The sequence below is a fragment of the Cinclus cinclus genome, chromosome 1 (assembly GCF_963662255.1).
Source record: "Cinclus cinclus chromosome 1, bCinCin1.1, whole genome shotgun sequence".
Taxonomy (NCBI): Eukaryota; Metazoa; Chordata; class Aves; order Passeriformes; family Cinclidae; genus Cinclus; species Cinclus cinclus.
The window spans coordinates 148,033,335-148,050,286 of record NC_085046.1 but is presented as its reverse complement, the minus strand read 5'-3'; the positions used below and the strand labels follow the sequence as shown (position 1 = coordinate 148,050,286).

The 16,952-nt window shown below is 42.4% G+C and overlaps 1 protein-coding gene across 1 annotated transcript in view; it reads right to left on the bottom strand.

Annotated features, from left to right (window-relative positions):
• DENND3 (DENN domain containing 3) overlaps positions 1-3,506 on the bottom strand; it is a 31,960-nt gene extending 28,454 nt beyond the window's left edge. The window contains exon 1 of the mRNA XM_062504207.1: positions 3,423-3,506. Within this exon, the coding sequence (XP_062360191.1) occupies positions 3,423-3,506 (84 nt within the window). The remainder of the gene's footprint in view (positions 1-3,422) is intronic.
• Positions 3,507-16,952: the final 13,446 nt, after the last annotated feature.

Genomic DNA, 16,952 nt, shown 5'->3' with positions numbered 1-16,952 from the left:
TCTTTAACAATTAGGCAGGGGAAGTACAAAGCCTCAGAAAAATTAGATTAGGCAGGCCAATTGGTAGTAGTAATAGGACAAAAAGGAATGGTTTTAAACCAACAGAGGGCAAGTTTAGAGTAGATATGAGAAATAAATTCGTTATTGTGAGGGTGGTGAGGCACTGGAACAAGTTGCCCAGAAAAGCTGTGGATGCTCCATCTCTGGAAGTGTCCAAAGCCAGGCTGGATGGAGCTCTGAGCAACCTGGTTTAGTGGAAGATGTTCCTGCCCCACAGCAAGTCCCTTTCAACTCAAACAATTGTAGGATGATCGCTGCAGATTCCTGTGCAAGTCTTTGCTCAAATTAATTATAAGGTTGACATTAGGTATGGTTGCATTGGGTTTCATCCAGTTAACTCTCAGAAGTCCCTTTGGAAGGAGATTCTTCACCCAGTCCTCAGTGCAGCTTCTTCTGGTCTCACTCTCATTTTCCAGCAGTTCTCTAGTATAAAGGTACCCAAATGTGGGACAGTATTCCAGATGTGAACTCAAGGGTTTTGATTAACAACAATAACAGTAATAAATTCTTCCCTTTGCCTGTGAGTCACAGTCCTATAATGCAGGCTGTAAAACAGTTACTTTTCAGACAATCACACAACAGCTTGGGTTGGGAGGGACCTATAATTATCATCTCATTTGAATCCTCCTGACATGGGCAGGGGCATCTTCCACTAGACCAAGCCACCCAAAGCCCTACTCAGTTTGACCTTGGATACTTCCAGGCATGGTGCATCCACACCTTCCCTGAGCAACCTGTACCAGTGCCTTACCACCGTCACAGCAAAATGTAAAATTCTCCCTAACATCTAATCTAACCCTGCTCTCTGTCAGCTGAAACCATTCCCCCTGTTCTATCACTCCATGCCCTTGTCAGAAGACCCTCTCCAGCTCTCTTGGAGCCCCTTCAGGTACTGAAAGTCCGCAATAAGGTCACTCCAGAGCCTTCTCTTCTCCAAGCCAACAGCCTCAACTCTCTCAGCCTTTCCTCATATGAAAGGTGCTCTCATAATCTTGTGGCCCTCCTTTGGACCCAATCCCAAGAGCTCAACATCTTTCCTGTGCCTAGGACCCCAGAGCTGGATGCAGCACTCCAGGTAGAGCAGAGGGGCTGAATCTCCTCCCTCTCCTGCTGGCCACACTGCTTTGGGTGCAGCCCAAGACATTCAGCTTTCCAGGCTGCAAGTGCACGTGGCCAGGGCACATCCAACCTCTCACCCACCAGCACTCCCAAATCCTTCTTGGCAGGGCTTCCTGCATCACCCAATCTGTACCAACAGTAGGGATTGCCCTGACTCAGGTCCAGCCCCGTGCACTTGGCTTTGTTGATTCCCAGGGTTCCCATGGATTCACTTCTAGAGCTTTTCCAGGTGTTTTTCACTGCAACAAGAACACACTGCTGACTGACGCTCAATCTGATAACACCCCATTTCTTTCAGGTACCTTGACAGCCAGGGAGGCATTACAAAAGCAGGAAAAATTGTTTTGGTGGTTATGTCTGCATTAGCAGGGCCAGAAAGCACAAGACAAGCTCTGTACCACTGACTGTGTTGGACAGGTACAAAATCCACTGACGGAGCCTGCCCAAGATCTGAGACATGTCACAGACAGCTTGTGTACGCTTGTCAAACCAAAATCCAGCCTTATATCTGTAGATAACTTAGGGAAAAGAAGCATCACTTCTGTACATTTCATTCTTACAAAACACACACTTCAAGTGCTAAGAAAGAAATCTCTAGCTGAAAATAACAGCCTTTAATCTTTTTAAATTTAAATCTCAGCGTGACAATTTTCTTGGCAATAAAGATAAGCAATGGATGACAGCCCAGAAACTTCTGTTTCAGGAGCTTCCATGGAAAATTACATTTTTTTTTCCTGGCATCCCCACCAACAACAGGTCAGTCATATAGAACTTTTCTTACTTTGGGGGTAGGTTATATCATAGTCCCATTAACTTAATTTGCTTTATCACTCCATGTTTCAGTACAGTTACGAATACACCAACACACTGTGAAGACCACAATTTGAAGCACTATCAGGATTTTTGCCCACTGTTTAATCTGTAAATATCATGAGATCCACTACTTTAATTTGGAATGTTATCTTCTCTCAGTAAAGTCTTTTCTTTCTACAGTCACTAAAATTAGCCATAAAAACATATTCCACTCTCTTCACATAGATAGTGCTGTAAAAGTAGAAGGAAGTGGAGCGAATCTGTAAGCTTGCCCTGAGACAGTGACTGAAATCCCCGTGGTGTAACAGCTTGCAGGGACTTTACTGAAGTTTGTATTGACAAAAGAAGGGACTACTTTCCTTTCTGATACCTTTTTGTATCTTAAGCAAAGAAACAATTCAGAATCTGCAGTGTGATCAGAATATCAGAATGGCTTCTGCTTTCTGCAGCCGATTTCTTATTTGTTGTTACACAGTTTTTTTTTCAGAAAGAAGTGAGAATAAACTAAGCAAACTGCAATGAATAAGAAATCCCCCTACCTTTGGGTTAATTTCTCACACTTCTGATAAAACACCAGGTACACACTGATTTCAAAAGTATGGTGCTGACATTTAGGAACTATTTTTCCATTCTGAAGGTACACATGAATGAGATCCTGGAATGTGAACCTCTGCTTGGCTGTTATCACTTAAGAAGCTGACATCAGCAAAAGCCAGCTCCTGTGCGAATGAACAAGCAACAAGCCTAACAAAGAATTCTTTATCTAATGCTACTAGAGCGCAATCAAATTCAAGTTCAAGCAGAGCAATTGAGATCCCTGGGAGCTGTCTGGCTATTTTTTTTTTATTTTTTTTTTTTTTTTTGCACGTGCTGGCACCACAGCTCTTCCCACTGCGGAGCAGCTCTTAGGTATGGAACAAACCCGTCAGCACACTTGAACCAAGCAGAACCAGGAGAAGGAGGGCTGTCATTGTGAACCCACATGTGAATAGTTATAAACAAATTACAAACCACATATTCAAACTAGTAACCGACCCATCAGCTCCTACCGCATGCAAGTGGTACAGGTTACGCCAAAATCAGAGCACTTGAGCTCACGGGGATTTAGATCTCGTGTTTTCCTGAGGATACAAGTTAGCAGCCTTTATGCCTTTGCTTTCCTCCCCAGCGGAAGACAGGACGTGGAGTAACATCCAGTGAAGAACGCATCGTTCAGCGTTTTGCTGTCCCTGCCCATACAAACTTACAGTGAGTTCTCCAGCTAAACCCAGACTTTTGAGAAAGTGCAGCTACCTCTCACATCGCTACGAAATTCTCCCAGTTTGGCTGACGTTCGCCTGTCAAAACAACTTTCTGTTGGGATATTTCAGCTCCATGAGCAGACAAACCCAGCCCCGCGCACTGGCACCGCCCGCCCGAACCCCGCTCACCTGGAGCAGCGCCCGCACCCGCTCTGTGGGCGCACCGACCAGCAGACAGATCTCCAGCAGGCCCGAGGGCAGCACGTCCTCCATGGCACAGCGCGGTCGGGGCGGCTCCTTCCCAGCGGGCAGCAGCTCCGTCCCTCGGGACAGCGGCGCCCTCCAGCCCTCAGCGCCGCCCGGGCCCTCCCCGCGGGGTGGGGCGGAGCTCCCGTGCCGCACGCGGGAACCCTCCCGCCCGTCGCTACTCTGCGCACTTTGATTGGCTAAATATCCTGTCACTCTAAGGAGCTCTGACCAATCAGAACGGCAGCAACGGTGGCGGAACGGGAGGGGGCGGGGCTTTGGGGTGAGAACGCTGTGGGGACGAGGGGCTGGGAGCCGAGGCCTCAGGAATGAGGAATGGAGGATAAGAGGTGGGAGCTGAAGGGCTGGGAGGTGAGGGTTAGAAGGATGAGGTGCTGGAGGATGATGGACTCAGGGTTGAGGGGCTCAGGGCTTAGGGTGCAGGCCTGAAGTACCACTGGCCCCGTTAAAAACTGGTGATGGGGTTTGTGATTTAAAATCACGTGATTTCCAGGTTGGCATAACCAAGGACTGTAATATTTGCTAGTTTTAAGCAACAAGATGTGGACCTAACTCGAACAAGAGGAGTCCCCAGTTGTTGCTCCATTCCTGGAAGTGTTCAGGACCAGGCTGGATGGGGTTATGAGCAGCCTGGCCTAGTGGAAGGCACCCCTGACCATGGCAGGGACTTGCAGCTGGATGATCTTTAAGTTCTCTTCCAACCCAAACCATTCCGTGATTCTTCCCTCACCTCGTTTCATTGTCTCACCGGGACAGCCCCTGGGAAAGACGTTTCCCGACTCAAGGTCGAGTTAATTTTTCTTCACGGGCTGTTTTCCTCGTGGGGCAGTTGGCCCACAGGGGCTGAGGTGCCTCAGGGCTGCCTGTTACCCCGTCAGACACGGGTGATGTCATGGTCTGGCGCCTTGTTAAGCACAGCCTTTCCCTGCTGTTTGCTGCAGATGACTCAGCAGGACTCTTGTCCCTTCAGCAGGACTGTGTCACTGCCACTACACGGGAGTTTTCTATTTACGTTACCACAGGTCACAGTTTCAATGGACTGTAAGCACAGAGCTGGTGCAGGCTGCGTGGTTCCCCTCCGGAGCAGCAGAGGTACAGCACAGGGAACTCCGAGGTTTCTTCTTGAGCTGTTTAATCTAAATACACCATGAGTCACTCCGTATGTATTGGCTGGTATGTATTGGCTGTGTGCAGATCTGCGCTGAGAGAATGTAATTCCTCTGGGCCCGCAGCAAAAGGTACCCGAAACTAGAGATCGGTTTCTCTGAAACTGGAGCTACGAGATAAAGTTTCATCACAACCACAAACGGTTTTGTTTTTTTTTTTTTTTTTTGTGGACTAGTGTTCTGGTATTTTAAATACAAAAACATTCCCAGTCTAAATGGTTCCAGGATTTCACTGACTTGTCAGTTCAGGGGTCAAAACAGGTTCTCTCAAAAAGTGTGAAGAACAAGGTGATTTTACTATTTCATGGAGGTTTTCTTATCTGAATTTTTGTGGTGTTAAAGCTCAGCATTATATGCCCTCTGTCTCAAGTTTTGAGGAAGACATATATCCAGGATATAGGAAACTCTTCATATAGCAGTGACTAAAAGAAGAAAATTCTTGAAAACCTGGAAGTTTCAGGGATCACTTCTCCAAAGTGGTAGAACATCTAAGGCTCAATGATTCATGACCTTTGAGGTCATAAGGGGTTGATGAAATGATCTTGTTTAGCCTGTGTAGCCCAGGTCGCAGAATCAGAGTGAGTCCAGTATTGATGCTGTAACTTCTGGCTGAGGCCATGCTACAGGAATTATTAGCAGTCACTCTTAAATGTTGGGCATCTCATTTTTAGTTTCACTTTTTAGCTTAGCTCTTTGTCACTGGATCATGTTACATTGGCTGTTGCTTGAACAGACTTTTTACTATGAAAAGACTTCTCTGCAGAGTTCAAGATTATTAATTTCTATTTCTAAAAGATTATACAACTCAATTTTTTAAAACTCCTTTCCCGATCACCTTTGTGCCTCTTTTCTCAAAAATTTCAAAGTTCTCCAGTATTATTTTTGGATTAAGAACACCAAAACCAAAGCTGTGTTATTGCTGAATGGTCAGTGGTAAATCATATTGCTGTTTCTAACTGATATCCCCACCTAATTAAAACAGAAACAGACAGATACATGAATCATTCAAAAAGGGTGTAGTGTTTAATTAGTTATCCACTGCAATGCAATACAGTTTTCTTAGGGTTATTATTTTCCACATAACAATCCTACATCTTACATTGCTTGACCTATGACTATGACCAAACATTTGAGCATATTATAAGAAAATTACAAATGAACCAAGGCTATTAAGCAATTCAGGTCACCCATAGTTAACTAATCAGTATCACGATTATGTTATGATTTCTCTGCTATCTGCAGTGATAAATACTGGATGATTCTTGTTCATAATTAATGTAGCCCTCAAAGCAAAGATACGGTGAAGTTAATATCAAAACAGAATCCAAGATGAAAGGTACTAATGTTAATCTGGTAGTATCTCAAGAACCCTGGAAGCAGGAAACCTGCTATATGGGGTCACTGGTAAGAGACAAAATCATTCACATAGAGAAGAATTCCTCTGTTCCAAAAGAGATTCATGTAGTTGAGTAATTTTTGTCCTGAGAAAAATTGTCAACTGAGGAAGAAATGCCAGCTTTTTATGTGTTTTCTTTTTTAAGAAAACACAAATACAGTAAATGTTTGTTTGTTTGTTAACTCTCTGAGGTGGTGCTGGGCTGCTGAATGCAGAAAAAAATGCTGTTCTTGATATGTCTTCAACATGGGAAAGGCTTTATCAGACCTACAGGGCCATATCTGAATAATTAAAGATTCTCTTGGCATAGAATCTAATTTACCTTCCAAATACAGTATTTCTGTTTTAGCCAGACTGTCTCTGTTGAGAAAATAATTTCACCAGTTGTTTTTCTTTGATGTGATCTTGCTTATAAAATAACTGAGTGAATTGTTGAGTTGTAGGTGCCTGCACTGCAAACACCTCAGTCCTGAGGGATGTGGGCCAGATGAAGTCAGGACTCTGAATTTCAGGAGACCAAATTTTCAACTCTGTAAGGAATTAGTGAATGGCACCCCCTGGGAAACTGCTTTCAAGGAACTGAAAAGAGCTGGCAGCTCTCTGAGGACAAAATTCTTTCAGTGCAAGAGCGTTTAATTCCCATATAAGAATTCATTCCCATGTGTAAGAAATTAAGCAAGGAAGGCAGGAGAATGGCATGGGTCAGTCAGGACCTTCTGGTCCACCTGAAGTGTAAGAAGGAAATACACAAGCAGTAGAAAAAGAGACAGATATCCTGGGAAGAATATGGGGACACTGCCCAGATGTGTAGAGATGGGATCAGAAAAGCCAAAGGCACAACTGAAGATGAATTTGTCAAGGGATTTTATAGGTATGTTGGTCAAAACTGGAAGATTAAAGAAAGAGTCCACACACAACCCCCTGCCGACACACACAGATAAATAAGACAGGAGAACTGCAGAAAAGCAACATGGAGAAGTCTGATTTTCACTCGTGCTTGTGCCCCTTTCCAAACAGTGCTGAAAACTACACATTGACTAACTGAGGGCTTGTATGTCCTGCAGATGCACAAGTGATGGGTGTAAGTTCTGCAGGAATTTTCATTTTGAAACTGAATACAGACTTCACTTATGTTCTGCAGGTTTATTGATAGTTAAATCCCTTTCTCAGCTTTATGATCAAGCTTGTGGCACAGCAGCATCTTTAGGTAAGAACTGAAACTCGGACTGCTGCTACCTTCTGCTGCTTGATTCACAGGAGGATACATTGTCCAAAGAGGTGATGGGTGCCCCATCCATGGAAACATTCAGGTCAGGCTGGACAGGGCTCTGAGCAACCTGATTGAGTTGAAGATGTTTCATTGATGGGGGGAAGATGTTCATTGTAGGGGGATTAGACTTGATGACCTTTAAAGGTCACTTCCAACCCTGACTATTCCACAATTCTGATTTCTGTGTCTATGCTAAGCATGACTGCGTAAGTAAGAAATCTTTATTCTGTCCAGTAAGAACTGCGTGTTCTTGCCAAAGAGAAGTCAGGACGCACAACTTGACCTGTGCTGCTCTAAAACATATCAGACAACTCTTTGCAGATTGGAAGTCCATTTAAAAACACCACCTCTCAGGATTTTAAACTCTTTATCTGTAAATACAGTTCTTATGTTCTTATCATCAAGGTCATTCACAGGGCAAGGGATTTATTTTGAACAAAACTCAGGAAGTCAGGTTGACATATTCTCTCCAATGTTAGCATTTCTCATTTTGTATTCCTTCTTCCAGAATAATGAAGCAGGAGACTTCTGGGATTCTGCAGTGAAAGATATTTACTGACAGACCTAACATTTCTTTCATTCAGGACAGTTAACTTTCTAAATTTACACTGAAATTAGCAACCAAGCAACTACTGACTATGCAAATCAAATCAGGATTTTCAAATTAGGGCCCTGCACAGACTTAAAATTCCTCTCTCAGTGCCTCAGAGACTTATTGCCATTCTTAATAATGCTACAAAAACCTAAAGAATTCTTTATTGTTGCAGGTGTTGTCCAACTGAGTGCAATGACTTTGGCCTCAAAATTATTCTGTAAGAGGTCACCAGGTTGAGCATAAACATTGTCGGAGGGGAAGGAGGACAGTTCAGAGATCTCTGCACCTATTAATAGTTACACTTGCATCTTCTTTCTTTTTTACTTGGCTTGTCTGGCTTGTTCTGTCACCATTTATGGTATTACAGGATACAAATTTTCTGCAACATTGGCTGTCATTTGTCAGGCATCTCTTTAAGAATACATGGATGTGTTTCACTGGCATTACAGAAAAATGCCAGCATGGAGCAGGTTTTACAGTGTGTCATCATGTGGGATTTGTGTTCTCAGCTTGAACCTGCCCATGTGTTGGAGAAGTCACCTACTGCTTCCTATTTCCTCAGCTCTTGACCTATGGAAATGTACCCCCAGTTCAACCTTTTGTAGGGAAACACTCCCCTTAAAGCTCAGATCCCTGTGATGTATCCACATGTGCCAAAGGATGTTTCTCTATCACTTCTGAGAAAGGCAGAGCATGTACTAAAATCAGGCAGCAGAGGCCTGGAGCTGTGCTGTCTCCATCCTCAGAGGTTTTCAGGAAGAGACTGAAGAAAGCTGTGAGCAAACTGGGCTGACTTGACAGCTGACCCTGCTTTGTGCAGGAGATTGGAGTAGAGATCTCCCGAGGTTCTCTCTGACATGGATGTTTCTGCCATTCTCGGGGGCTCTGTGTACTAACACAGCAGGAGGGTTAAAAATTTGTATATGAAGGAAACAAAATGTTAGAATTATAGCAAACAAAATTGGGAAGGTCCTCAGCCAGTTGTATAGTCAATGACCTTCCAAATGAGCACAATCTTTCTGTGGTGGGATAACTGAATCCCAAGGAAATAGCTTTGGGTGTCAATGCAACACTTACTTCTCATCACCTCTGTATTTCTGATAAGAAGGCTAGCTGTAGTTTTATTTTTTAAAGAAAAAAAATGGTGAAAGTCCTAGGAGGGAAAAAAAGGAGATTAGCTTTATCACAGCCCCTGCATCTAGAGAGATGTAGCAACACAGAGCTGTCAGGCCTTGGCAAAGAACCAGACTAATGTGAGTGCTCTGAATATTAGAAACACTTTGCATTGTAGATACTGTGAAATATTCCAGAGGCTACAGAAGAGCTTATTCCTGAATCACATCACTCCAGGGGCAGTTTCAGCAGTGTTTTATTTATGTGGGATGCATAATGTGTCCCTCAAATCTGACTGGCTTAATATGACATTTATTATACTTACAGTTCTTTACCATCTGGCACAATCTCAGGCAGCTAAGGAGATTTTGCAGCTGCTTCTTATAGTAGCATTAAGATTTCATAACATTTGGTCTTTTACAGCACTGCTGTAAGAGAAATGCAGACTCAGAACTCCTGAAGTGGTGGGACAAGAGAGAGAAGAGGTCAATTAGTGCACAAAGATTGTTAGTCAGATACAGAAAATAAAATTTCAGATAGACCAGGGTTTGTTTAATAGCTTCCTGTATACATCTCTGTAAGAAACCTCAAAATTCATCAGCATAGATATCATAATTCATAACTATGAACTACTTTTTGCTATTTTTAATTTAATAAAGTATGCTTGCTTTTTCTCCCTGGAATCTTGGGAATCTCTTGGGATACTCCACTGTGTTCAGAAAAGATTTATCAGCAGTTTCATAGCTCGACAAAAGCACCGTATAGTAAACTTCACCCTTAATTAATTTTAGCTTAGTTCAATGCATATTAAAAGCCAAACACTTTCCCTCTTGATTTTTTTGTAGCAGCCCTTACACCACTCTTGATATGAAAAAACAGCATATGTAAACAAAATTACCTTTGTTATGTAAGAAACAATCTTCTTTAAGGTGGTAAACTGGTTATATATGAAAAGGTTTTTCATTTTTAAATATTCACATAACAAAGCTCTTGAAAATTAATCCAGGCTTGGATCCAACCAGAATAGCAATCTTATTTTCCATGTAAAATAACCAGCTTCCAAGTGACCTCTGCTTATCTCCAGATAAAAAATGCTTTAAGAAGAACCACAAAAAGGCAGCACAGACCACATGTCCTTTAGAGCAGCCTAATACAGAGAATTCACAGGTATTATCCAGTGTGGCTGTGGGTAATGTGAGACCATCCTAATTTGTCAGCATTCCATGCTGCTGCTCCTCATTCCTAGCAGACACTGCTACATTGTGGAGCAAAACCTCAGGAAAATGTTTTTTAAGCACAGAAGGGACAGAACAATCTCACGTTGTATCCAAAGCTAGGAAGATGTGAACTAGACAGGAGGACCACAAAGTGGTTGAAAACTGGCTGGACCATCAGTTTCAAAGGGTTGGGGTGAATAGCTTGAAATCTGACAGCTGAGTGAATGGCATTCCTCAGTGTTTGGTACAGGGGTACACATGCTTGGCATCTTCACCATGGATGTGGACCATGGGGTGAAAGATGTCCTCAGCAAGCTGGGGGTGCCACCATGGGTGAAGGCTGAAGGACAGAGAGGCCATGAGAGAAGGCTAAGGAGAATCCAAGAGCCATTCTCCTGAAGAGGGGTCGTAAAGTAGAGCAACACAAACTCAGAGGCACAGAGTGGGAGCACAAGAGACAGTTGAAAGTTGCAGCAAGGGATTATTGATTGAATACAAGGAGAAAAGTTTTCACCATGAGAATGATTAAGCACTTCAGCAGGTTCTCCAAGGAGCCAGTGTGACCTTGTTTAGAGATTTTTGAAACTTGGCTGGATGAGAAGCAGAACAATTGGATCTAACTTTGAAGCTGCTGCTGCTTTGAGCAGAGTTAAAGAGACCTCCAAAGGTCCCTTCTAAACATTTGTCTTTGATTCTATAGGTAAGCCTATATTGCTTTATTTGCATCCGAGGTCCCTTAGAGATATAACAGTGCAGCAGAGAGCAAAGTTCAACTATTTGCATGGCTAAACATATCATCTACTTAGGTGTACTGGTATAGCACTATAAAAGGAGTGTATTTAAATATTGCCTGACATATCAAACAGAGTAATTAGGCACGTGTTGCTGTGTCATGTATGACTGAAACTGGGCAGAACGTAACCTCATAAATAACTCCTAGTTAATCATGTGTCAACTTCTACAGTGAGAGCAAGGAGGATTCTGCACAACTGACTTTATAGAGAAAAGGGCATTTGTACAAATACTACCCAATAGTCCGTGTGTGTTTTCCATGTTGCACTTCTAATGTTAAAAGAAAACCTCAAATATTGGGATGGAAACCTTAACTGACAGTGTGTCCTCACTGTCTTGTTTTCTGTGATTCTTGTTTATTCCTCCATAATGGCTATTTCAGCTTTCTGTAGGCTGTCCAGTTAGCTGAAGAACAGAGAGAATATCTCACCAGGGTGAATTATTAATAAAAAATATTTTAAGAAATATTTTTAGAGCAGTTTAGGCTGTCTTTTCTGGCACAGTTGAATCTAATGTTATTTTCCTTGTTTCAATTTATTGTTCTTTGGTGGTTGGAGAATTTTTCAGTTGATTTACCTGTAATCTTCTGTAGAAGAAACCCACCAAAATATAACATTTTACACAAGGAAGTAACATTACCTGACATAAACAGAAATGACTGAAAAAACATGAAAGTGGGTTCACATTCCATGAAGATTAACCTTATGTCCAATTTTCGAGTGTCAGAAAGAGCAAACCATTAATGACATCTGGCCTCCCTAGTGCAGGATGATTCTCCTGAAGGGTGGTTCTTCGTTTTCTGTGTTTGCAGAGCACACACAACACCAGGAGCCCAGCTTGGTTACCTGCCAAGTTAAAATATGTTACAGGAGTGTTCATGGTGACTGTGGAAAAAAAAGAGAGTTCTTTTATTTTATTAAGAGTTGTTGTGTGGGCAAAGACAGTTACTGATATGGAAAAGGAGTTTGTCATAGGACTTGGGAAAGCTTCCTCCTAAGAGAAGCAGTGACTCAGAAAACACTGCTCATAGTTCCTGTAATATTGTCACCAATGCTATTCACCTACTGAGAGTAAAAGTGATGTAGTATAAAAACATATAGAATTATAGTTTATATTTAGTAAGTTTGTATGAAAAACTAAAACATATATAGCCCAAGCTAGAGTTAGAAATAAATGTATTGTTACTTTTATAGGGAATGGTAATTACTTTTATGTCCTGGCTAAAAAATCCCAATTGTTTTGAATTTTCAGATTGTGCAGGCTGAAGGCATAAACAACAACGTTTTCTTATTTGTTCTGTTTCCAACTACATTTTTTGTATTGGCAAGTTCACTTGCTACATCTTTCCTAAACTTAAGCCTTCAGCCCTCTTATTTTTTTTTTTCTTCAGGATCAATCCCACACAACTCATTATCGCATTGCAACCTGAGACTGGAAATGCCTGAGGGCGGGAGCGGTTTCTCTGAGTGGAGCTCAGTCATCCTGCAGAGCAGGGCACCAGTCCAAGGCTGCGGAAACAACACAACAACCAACTGCTTTCTGGTATCTCTGTTAAAGTTCTCCATTGTTTTACAGGAAAGCTGGTTTACATCTTTCAGCAGACTGTATTTTGGACCCTTCACCGAACATGGCTGAAGGGACATTAATATAAATTGTGAAATACATAATTCTGCATTGTCCCTGTTGCACCAAAGGAGAGGTGATTTTTAGAGAATGTTAGGAATGTGCAGTTTGGCACAGACATGTGAGGCATTCCCTTTCAGGCCTTTCTTCAGGCACTGCAAGTTACTCAGATCAAAAAGCCAATCATACACTGATAGAATCCATGTGTCTTTCATGACCATAGTACAGGCTGCTCATAAAGCTGGATCAACAAAATTTCTTGTGTCTTTCCTGTCTTTCCAGGGCTATAATTACAAAAAAGCAGAATTGTTTAATTGAGAAAGCACATTAGTGGAGTTCATAAATGAATCTACAAACCTTCCTGAAAAGTCTCTTTAATTCATATTTCCCTGGGTTTCCTCCTACATTTAACAAGATTTTTCAGGGAAGCTTTCTTACAGAGGTTTGCTGCCAATATATTGCACACTACTAGAGAGCTGACTGACTTGAACAAGATATGATCACCTCTTCATAATGACATGCATGATTACCCCTGCAAATCATGCAATTATGATAAAGATTTCAAAGGAAAAGGTAATTTATTTATGCACTGTCCAGAAACATTCAATCTCTTGCAGAGCAAAACCTGAATCTCAATATGAAAGTCTTTAGAGTAACTGTATCAAGACCAATCAGCTAACCAGGAAGGAATTAAAGAGATTATTAAAGCAGTGCCAAGAAAAGTGCTACAGGGTACTGTGCTGCAGTATAGAGTTACAGTATGCTACAAAGGATGCATTTGTTTAAATATCAATATCTTTAAAAAGCAGCACATTTTGTTTGGGAGACTGCAACCCTCAAGTTTCCAAATGATCTGGACCTTTCTAATTCTTGTCAAATAACAGCAGCCAAACCTTCTGTTTTTCAGCACAGCCAGAAAGCAAGCCTTAAACAGTATTAAAGCTTTGGCACTGAGTGGAATTTGTAATTCAGCACTAAGCCAAATATTGAATTTATTTTTCCTAGCACCTAAATACCCCATGGGGCTTATAACACCACTGATGCTTGGTGTCCTGCAGCCCCATTGCAACGTCTTTTCTCTGAAGAGCTTACAGAACCCACAGCCAAGCAACATGGGCATGTTTTGTCTTTATTCTCTGACTACACATGGCATTCAGTTCTGCTAAGTTAAAATAAATATCAGAATTTAAATATAACAGCTACATCCTCCAGACAAGTGATTGCATAAATATGCAAAGTCTGTGGCCTTGCTTTCATATTAATTTTAATTGCATCTCACTTGCATCATCAGGCAAGGTTTTCTCCGCATTATCTTTCACTACCTGCCTCATTTCAGACAGCAAAGGCAATTCCAACACATTCCAACTCTATGATAACAACATTCATGGCATCCATAGCTCTGTAGTCAATAGCAGAGCTCTGAAATGGTGTGCTTACCCCTCCAGTTGCCATCAAGGAAAAGGAAAGGTGCACGAGATGAAGATTCAAAGGTTGCCAGTGCATTAGCAACAGCTACTGATTTTTGCTTTCCCATTCTGTTGAAGGTATAGCATGCCCAGCTTGTCACAGCTTTCCCATGAGATTTTTAGCTCAGGTCATCTCATTCATCCTGTTTCCTGTGCCAGGGAGTGCTTAGTCTCAGCCAGGCATCTGCTCTCACTCCCTAGGATGACTGGGGTGAGATTGCCTGTGATCACAGTAACCCTGAACTATGCACAACTTGAAAAACAGAGGCTTTTAAAATATCCTCTGCTAAGCATCTGTTGAGCATTTCAGTGCTCACCATTTGTTGTTTTCACCTGTAGCTAAAGCACCACTGAAAAGCATAATGGAAATGCCTAGTGAATAATTTTGTCCTTTGTCATGTACAAGACCTTTTCTGATTTGCCACAGGGGAACATGCAAGGAAAGGCAAGGGTCAGGAGGGAGGCTGACATCATCAGGTATTTCAGTAGTACAGAGTTTACAGACTCCTTGACCCTTACCTTTGGAAATGGAGCTTTCAATGGTTCCTACAGAAGTCATTAGAACTTACTCCAGTGGTGCCTAAAGCCATCAGGATGCAGATTTTGTTAAATGCAGTATAAACTCAGTCTTTCCCCTAGGGAACCTTTTCTCCATCTTTCCTCACCCTCATTGCATATTCTTGCCCCAAGGCAGAATGGAAGCAGTTAGCGGTAGCTGTAACATGACTCCTATCATGTGAACACATCTCACTGAAAACTGTGGGGATGCCAATACAGATTTCACATTTTCAATTTCATGACATTCAGCCACCCTCAGTAATGGTTAAGTCTGAACTGCAAATGAGTCTCTAGTCTTCCCCTCCTGCAAATCATCTGCTCATCCAGTTTTAATTCCTTGTAATTGATAAAGAGATGAAATTCCCATTCCTGGGCACCCTGTCTAATTTCCTTGTTAGCCTTGCTTCAATCAGGGGATTAAGCTAGACACCTCCAGAGTTGCCTTCCAACTTGACTTTTTCTTTGATCCTACATTTTATAAGATATGGTGTATTGAGTGACCATGTCCAGGTGTTGTCAGTGGAGGAGCTGCAGGGGTGGTCTCCGTGAGAAGAGGCCAAGGACTCCCCTGTGTCAGAGCCAGCTCCAGCCAGTTCCAAAATGGACCCACCACAGGACACAACTGTGACAATCAGCTACACTGGTGGCACCTCTGGGAAAACAGTTAAGAAAGGACAAAAAATCTGCACAGCAACTGAGAGGTATGAGAAAAATGTGACAGAAGCAATGCTGTAGCCACCAAGGTCAGTGAAGAAGGAGGAGAGGAGGTGTTCCAGGCACCAGACCATATTCCCTTGTAGCTCATGGAGAGGACTTTGGACGTTGTCTCCCTGGAGCCTGTGGAAGACCCCTCTGGAGCAGGTGGATGTAGCCTGAAGGAAGCTGCAGCCTGTGAAAAATCCAGACCAGAGAACTCTGCAGACTGTGGAGAGGAGCCCATTCAGGAGCAGTTTTCTGGCAGGACCTGTGGCCCATGGGGCACCTTTGTTAGAACAGTCTGTTCCTTAAGGTCTGTATCTCATGAAAAGGATGCACACTGGAGCAGTTCTTAAAGAGCTTCAGCCTGTGGAATGGACCCACCCTGGAGAAGTACATGAAGGATTCTATCCTGTTAGAGGGACTCCACACTGCAGCAGAGGAAGAGTGTGAGGAGGAAGGAGCAGCAGAGAGGAAGTGTCATGGGCTGACCACAGCCCCTATTCTGCATCCCTCTTCACTGAACAGAGAGAGGTGGGGGTGTAGAAGAGTTTGGAAGAAAGAAGCAAAGTTGAGCCTAGGAAATAGGAGAGAGTGGGAGCTAAGTGTTTTCAGCTGCATCTTTTCTTCTCACTATCCTGCTTTATTCTTAATTGGCAATAAATTTAAATAGTTTTCCCCAAGTCTATTTTAACTGTGATGGTAACTAGTAAGGGATCTGTCTGTCTTTATCTTGACCTGTGAGCTTTTCTGTGTCATTCCTGCCCCCATCCTGTTGAGGAGGAGGAGGGAGAGGGAGAGCAACTGGGTGGTATTTGTCAGCCAGCCAAGGTCAAATCCAGTACTGCAGACTGAAACAATAAAACTATCAGTTGTCAATTTAAATTTTTTTCAATTATCACTTTAAGTGCTTTGCTTTCATTGCTCGTTTTTTTTTTTTTTGGTGAATAAATACGAGCTTGGTATGTATTATACAGATGACTTCTCAACAGGTTAAGAAAAACAAGAACCCAGCAGCAAGGCAGTACTAAAGGCTGGAGAACCAGAGTTACTGCAAACTGAAGGACTGATTGGTTTCACATCCAAAGGTGAGCAGGAGTCATTGCTGTCTACCACTATTGCTATGTATCCACTGCAGCTATTTTTTTTTTTAAGTTTTAATCCTCTGCTCTCACTAGTGTCCACTTTTTTTCCAGAAGTAGAAAAAAAATTACTTCTGGTGGCACTGAAAGGAATAAGGAAAGTACAAGCTTGGGAAAACATTTACTGGTGAGTACTGTGCAGTATTTATCTTGCATGTGTTGATGAAACCTGCTTTGAATGTTTCAAACTGGGTTCTTGCAGATCAAACAGAAATAAACCTCCCAAACCTCAGCAGCTGCAGAACAGCTACAGGCCCAATGACAGCGAAGGAATTTGCAATGCTAAGTGAAGAATGTCACAGTGGATTTGCAATTATGTATGAGGAAGAAATTCTTTACTGTGAGGGTGGTGAAGCTCTGGCACAGGTTGCCCAGAGCAGCTGTGGATGCCCCATCTCTGGAAGTGTTCAACACCATG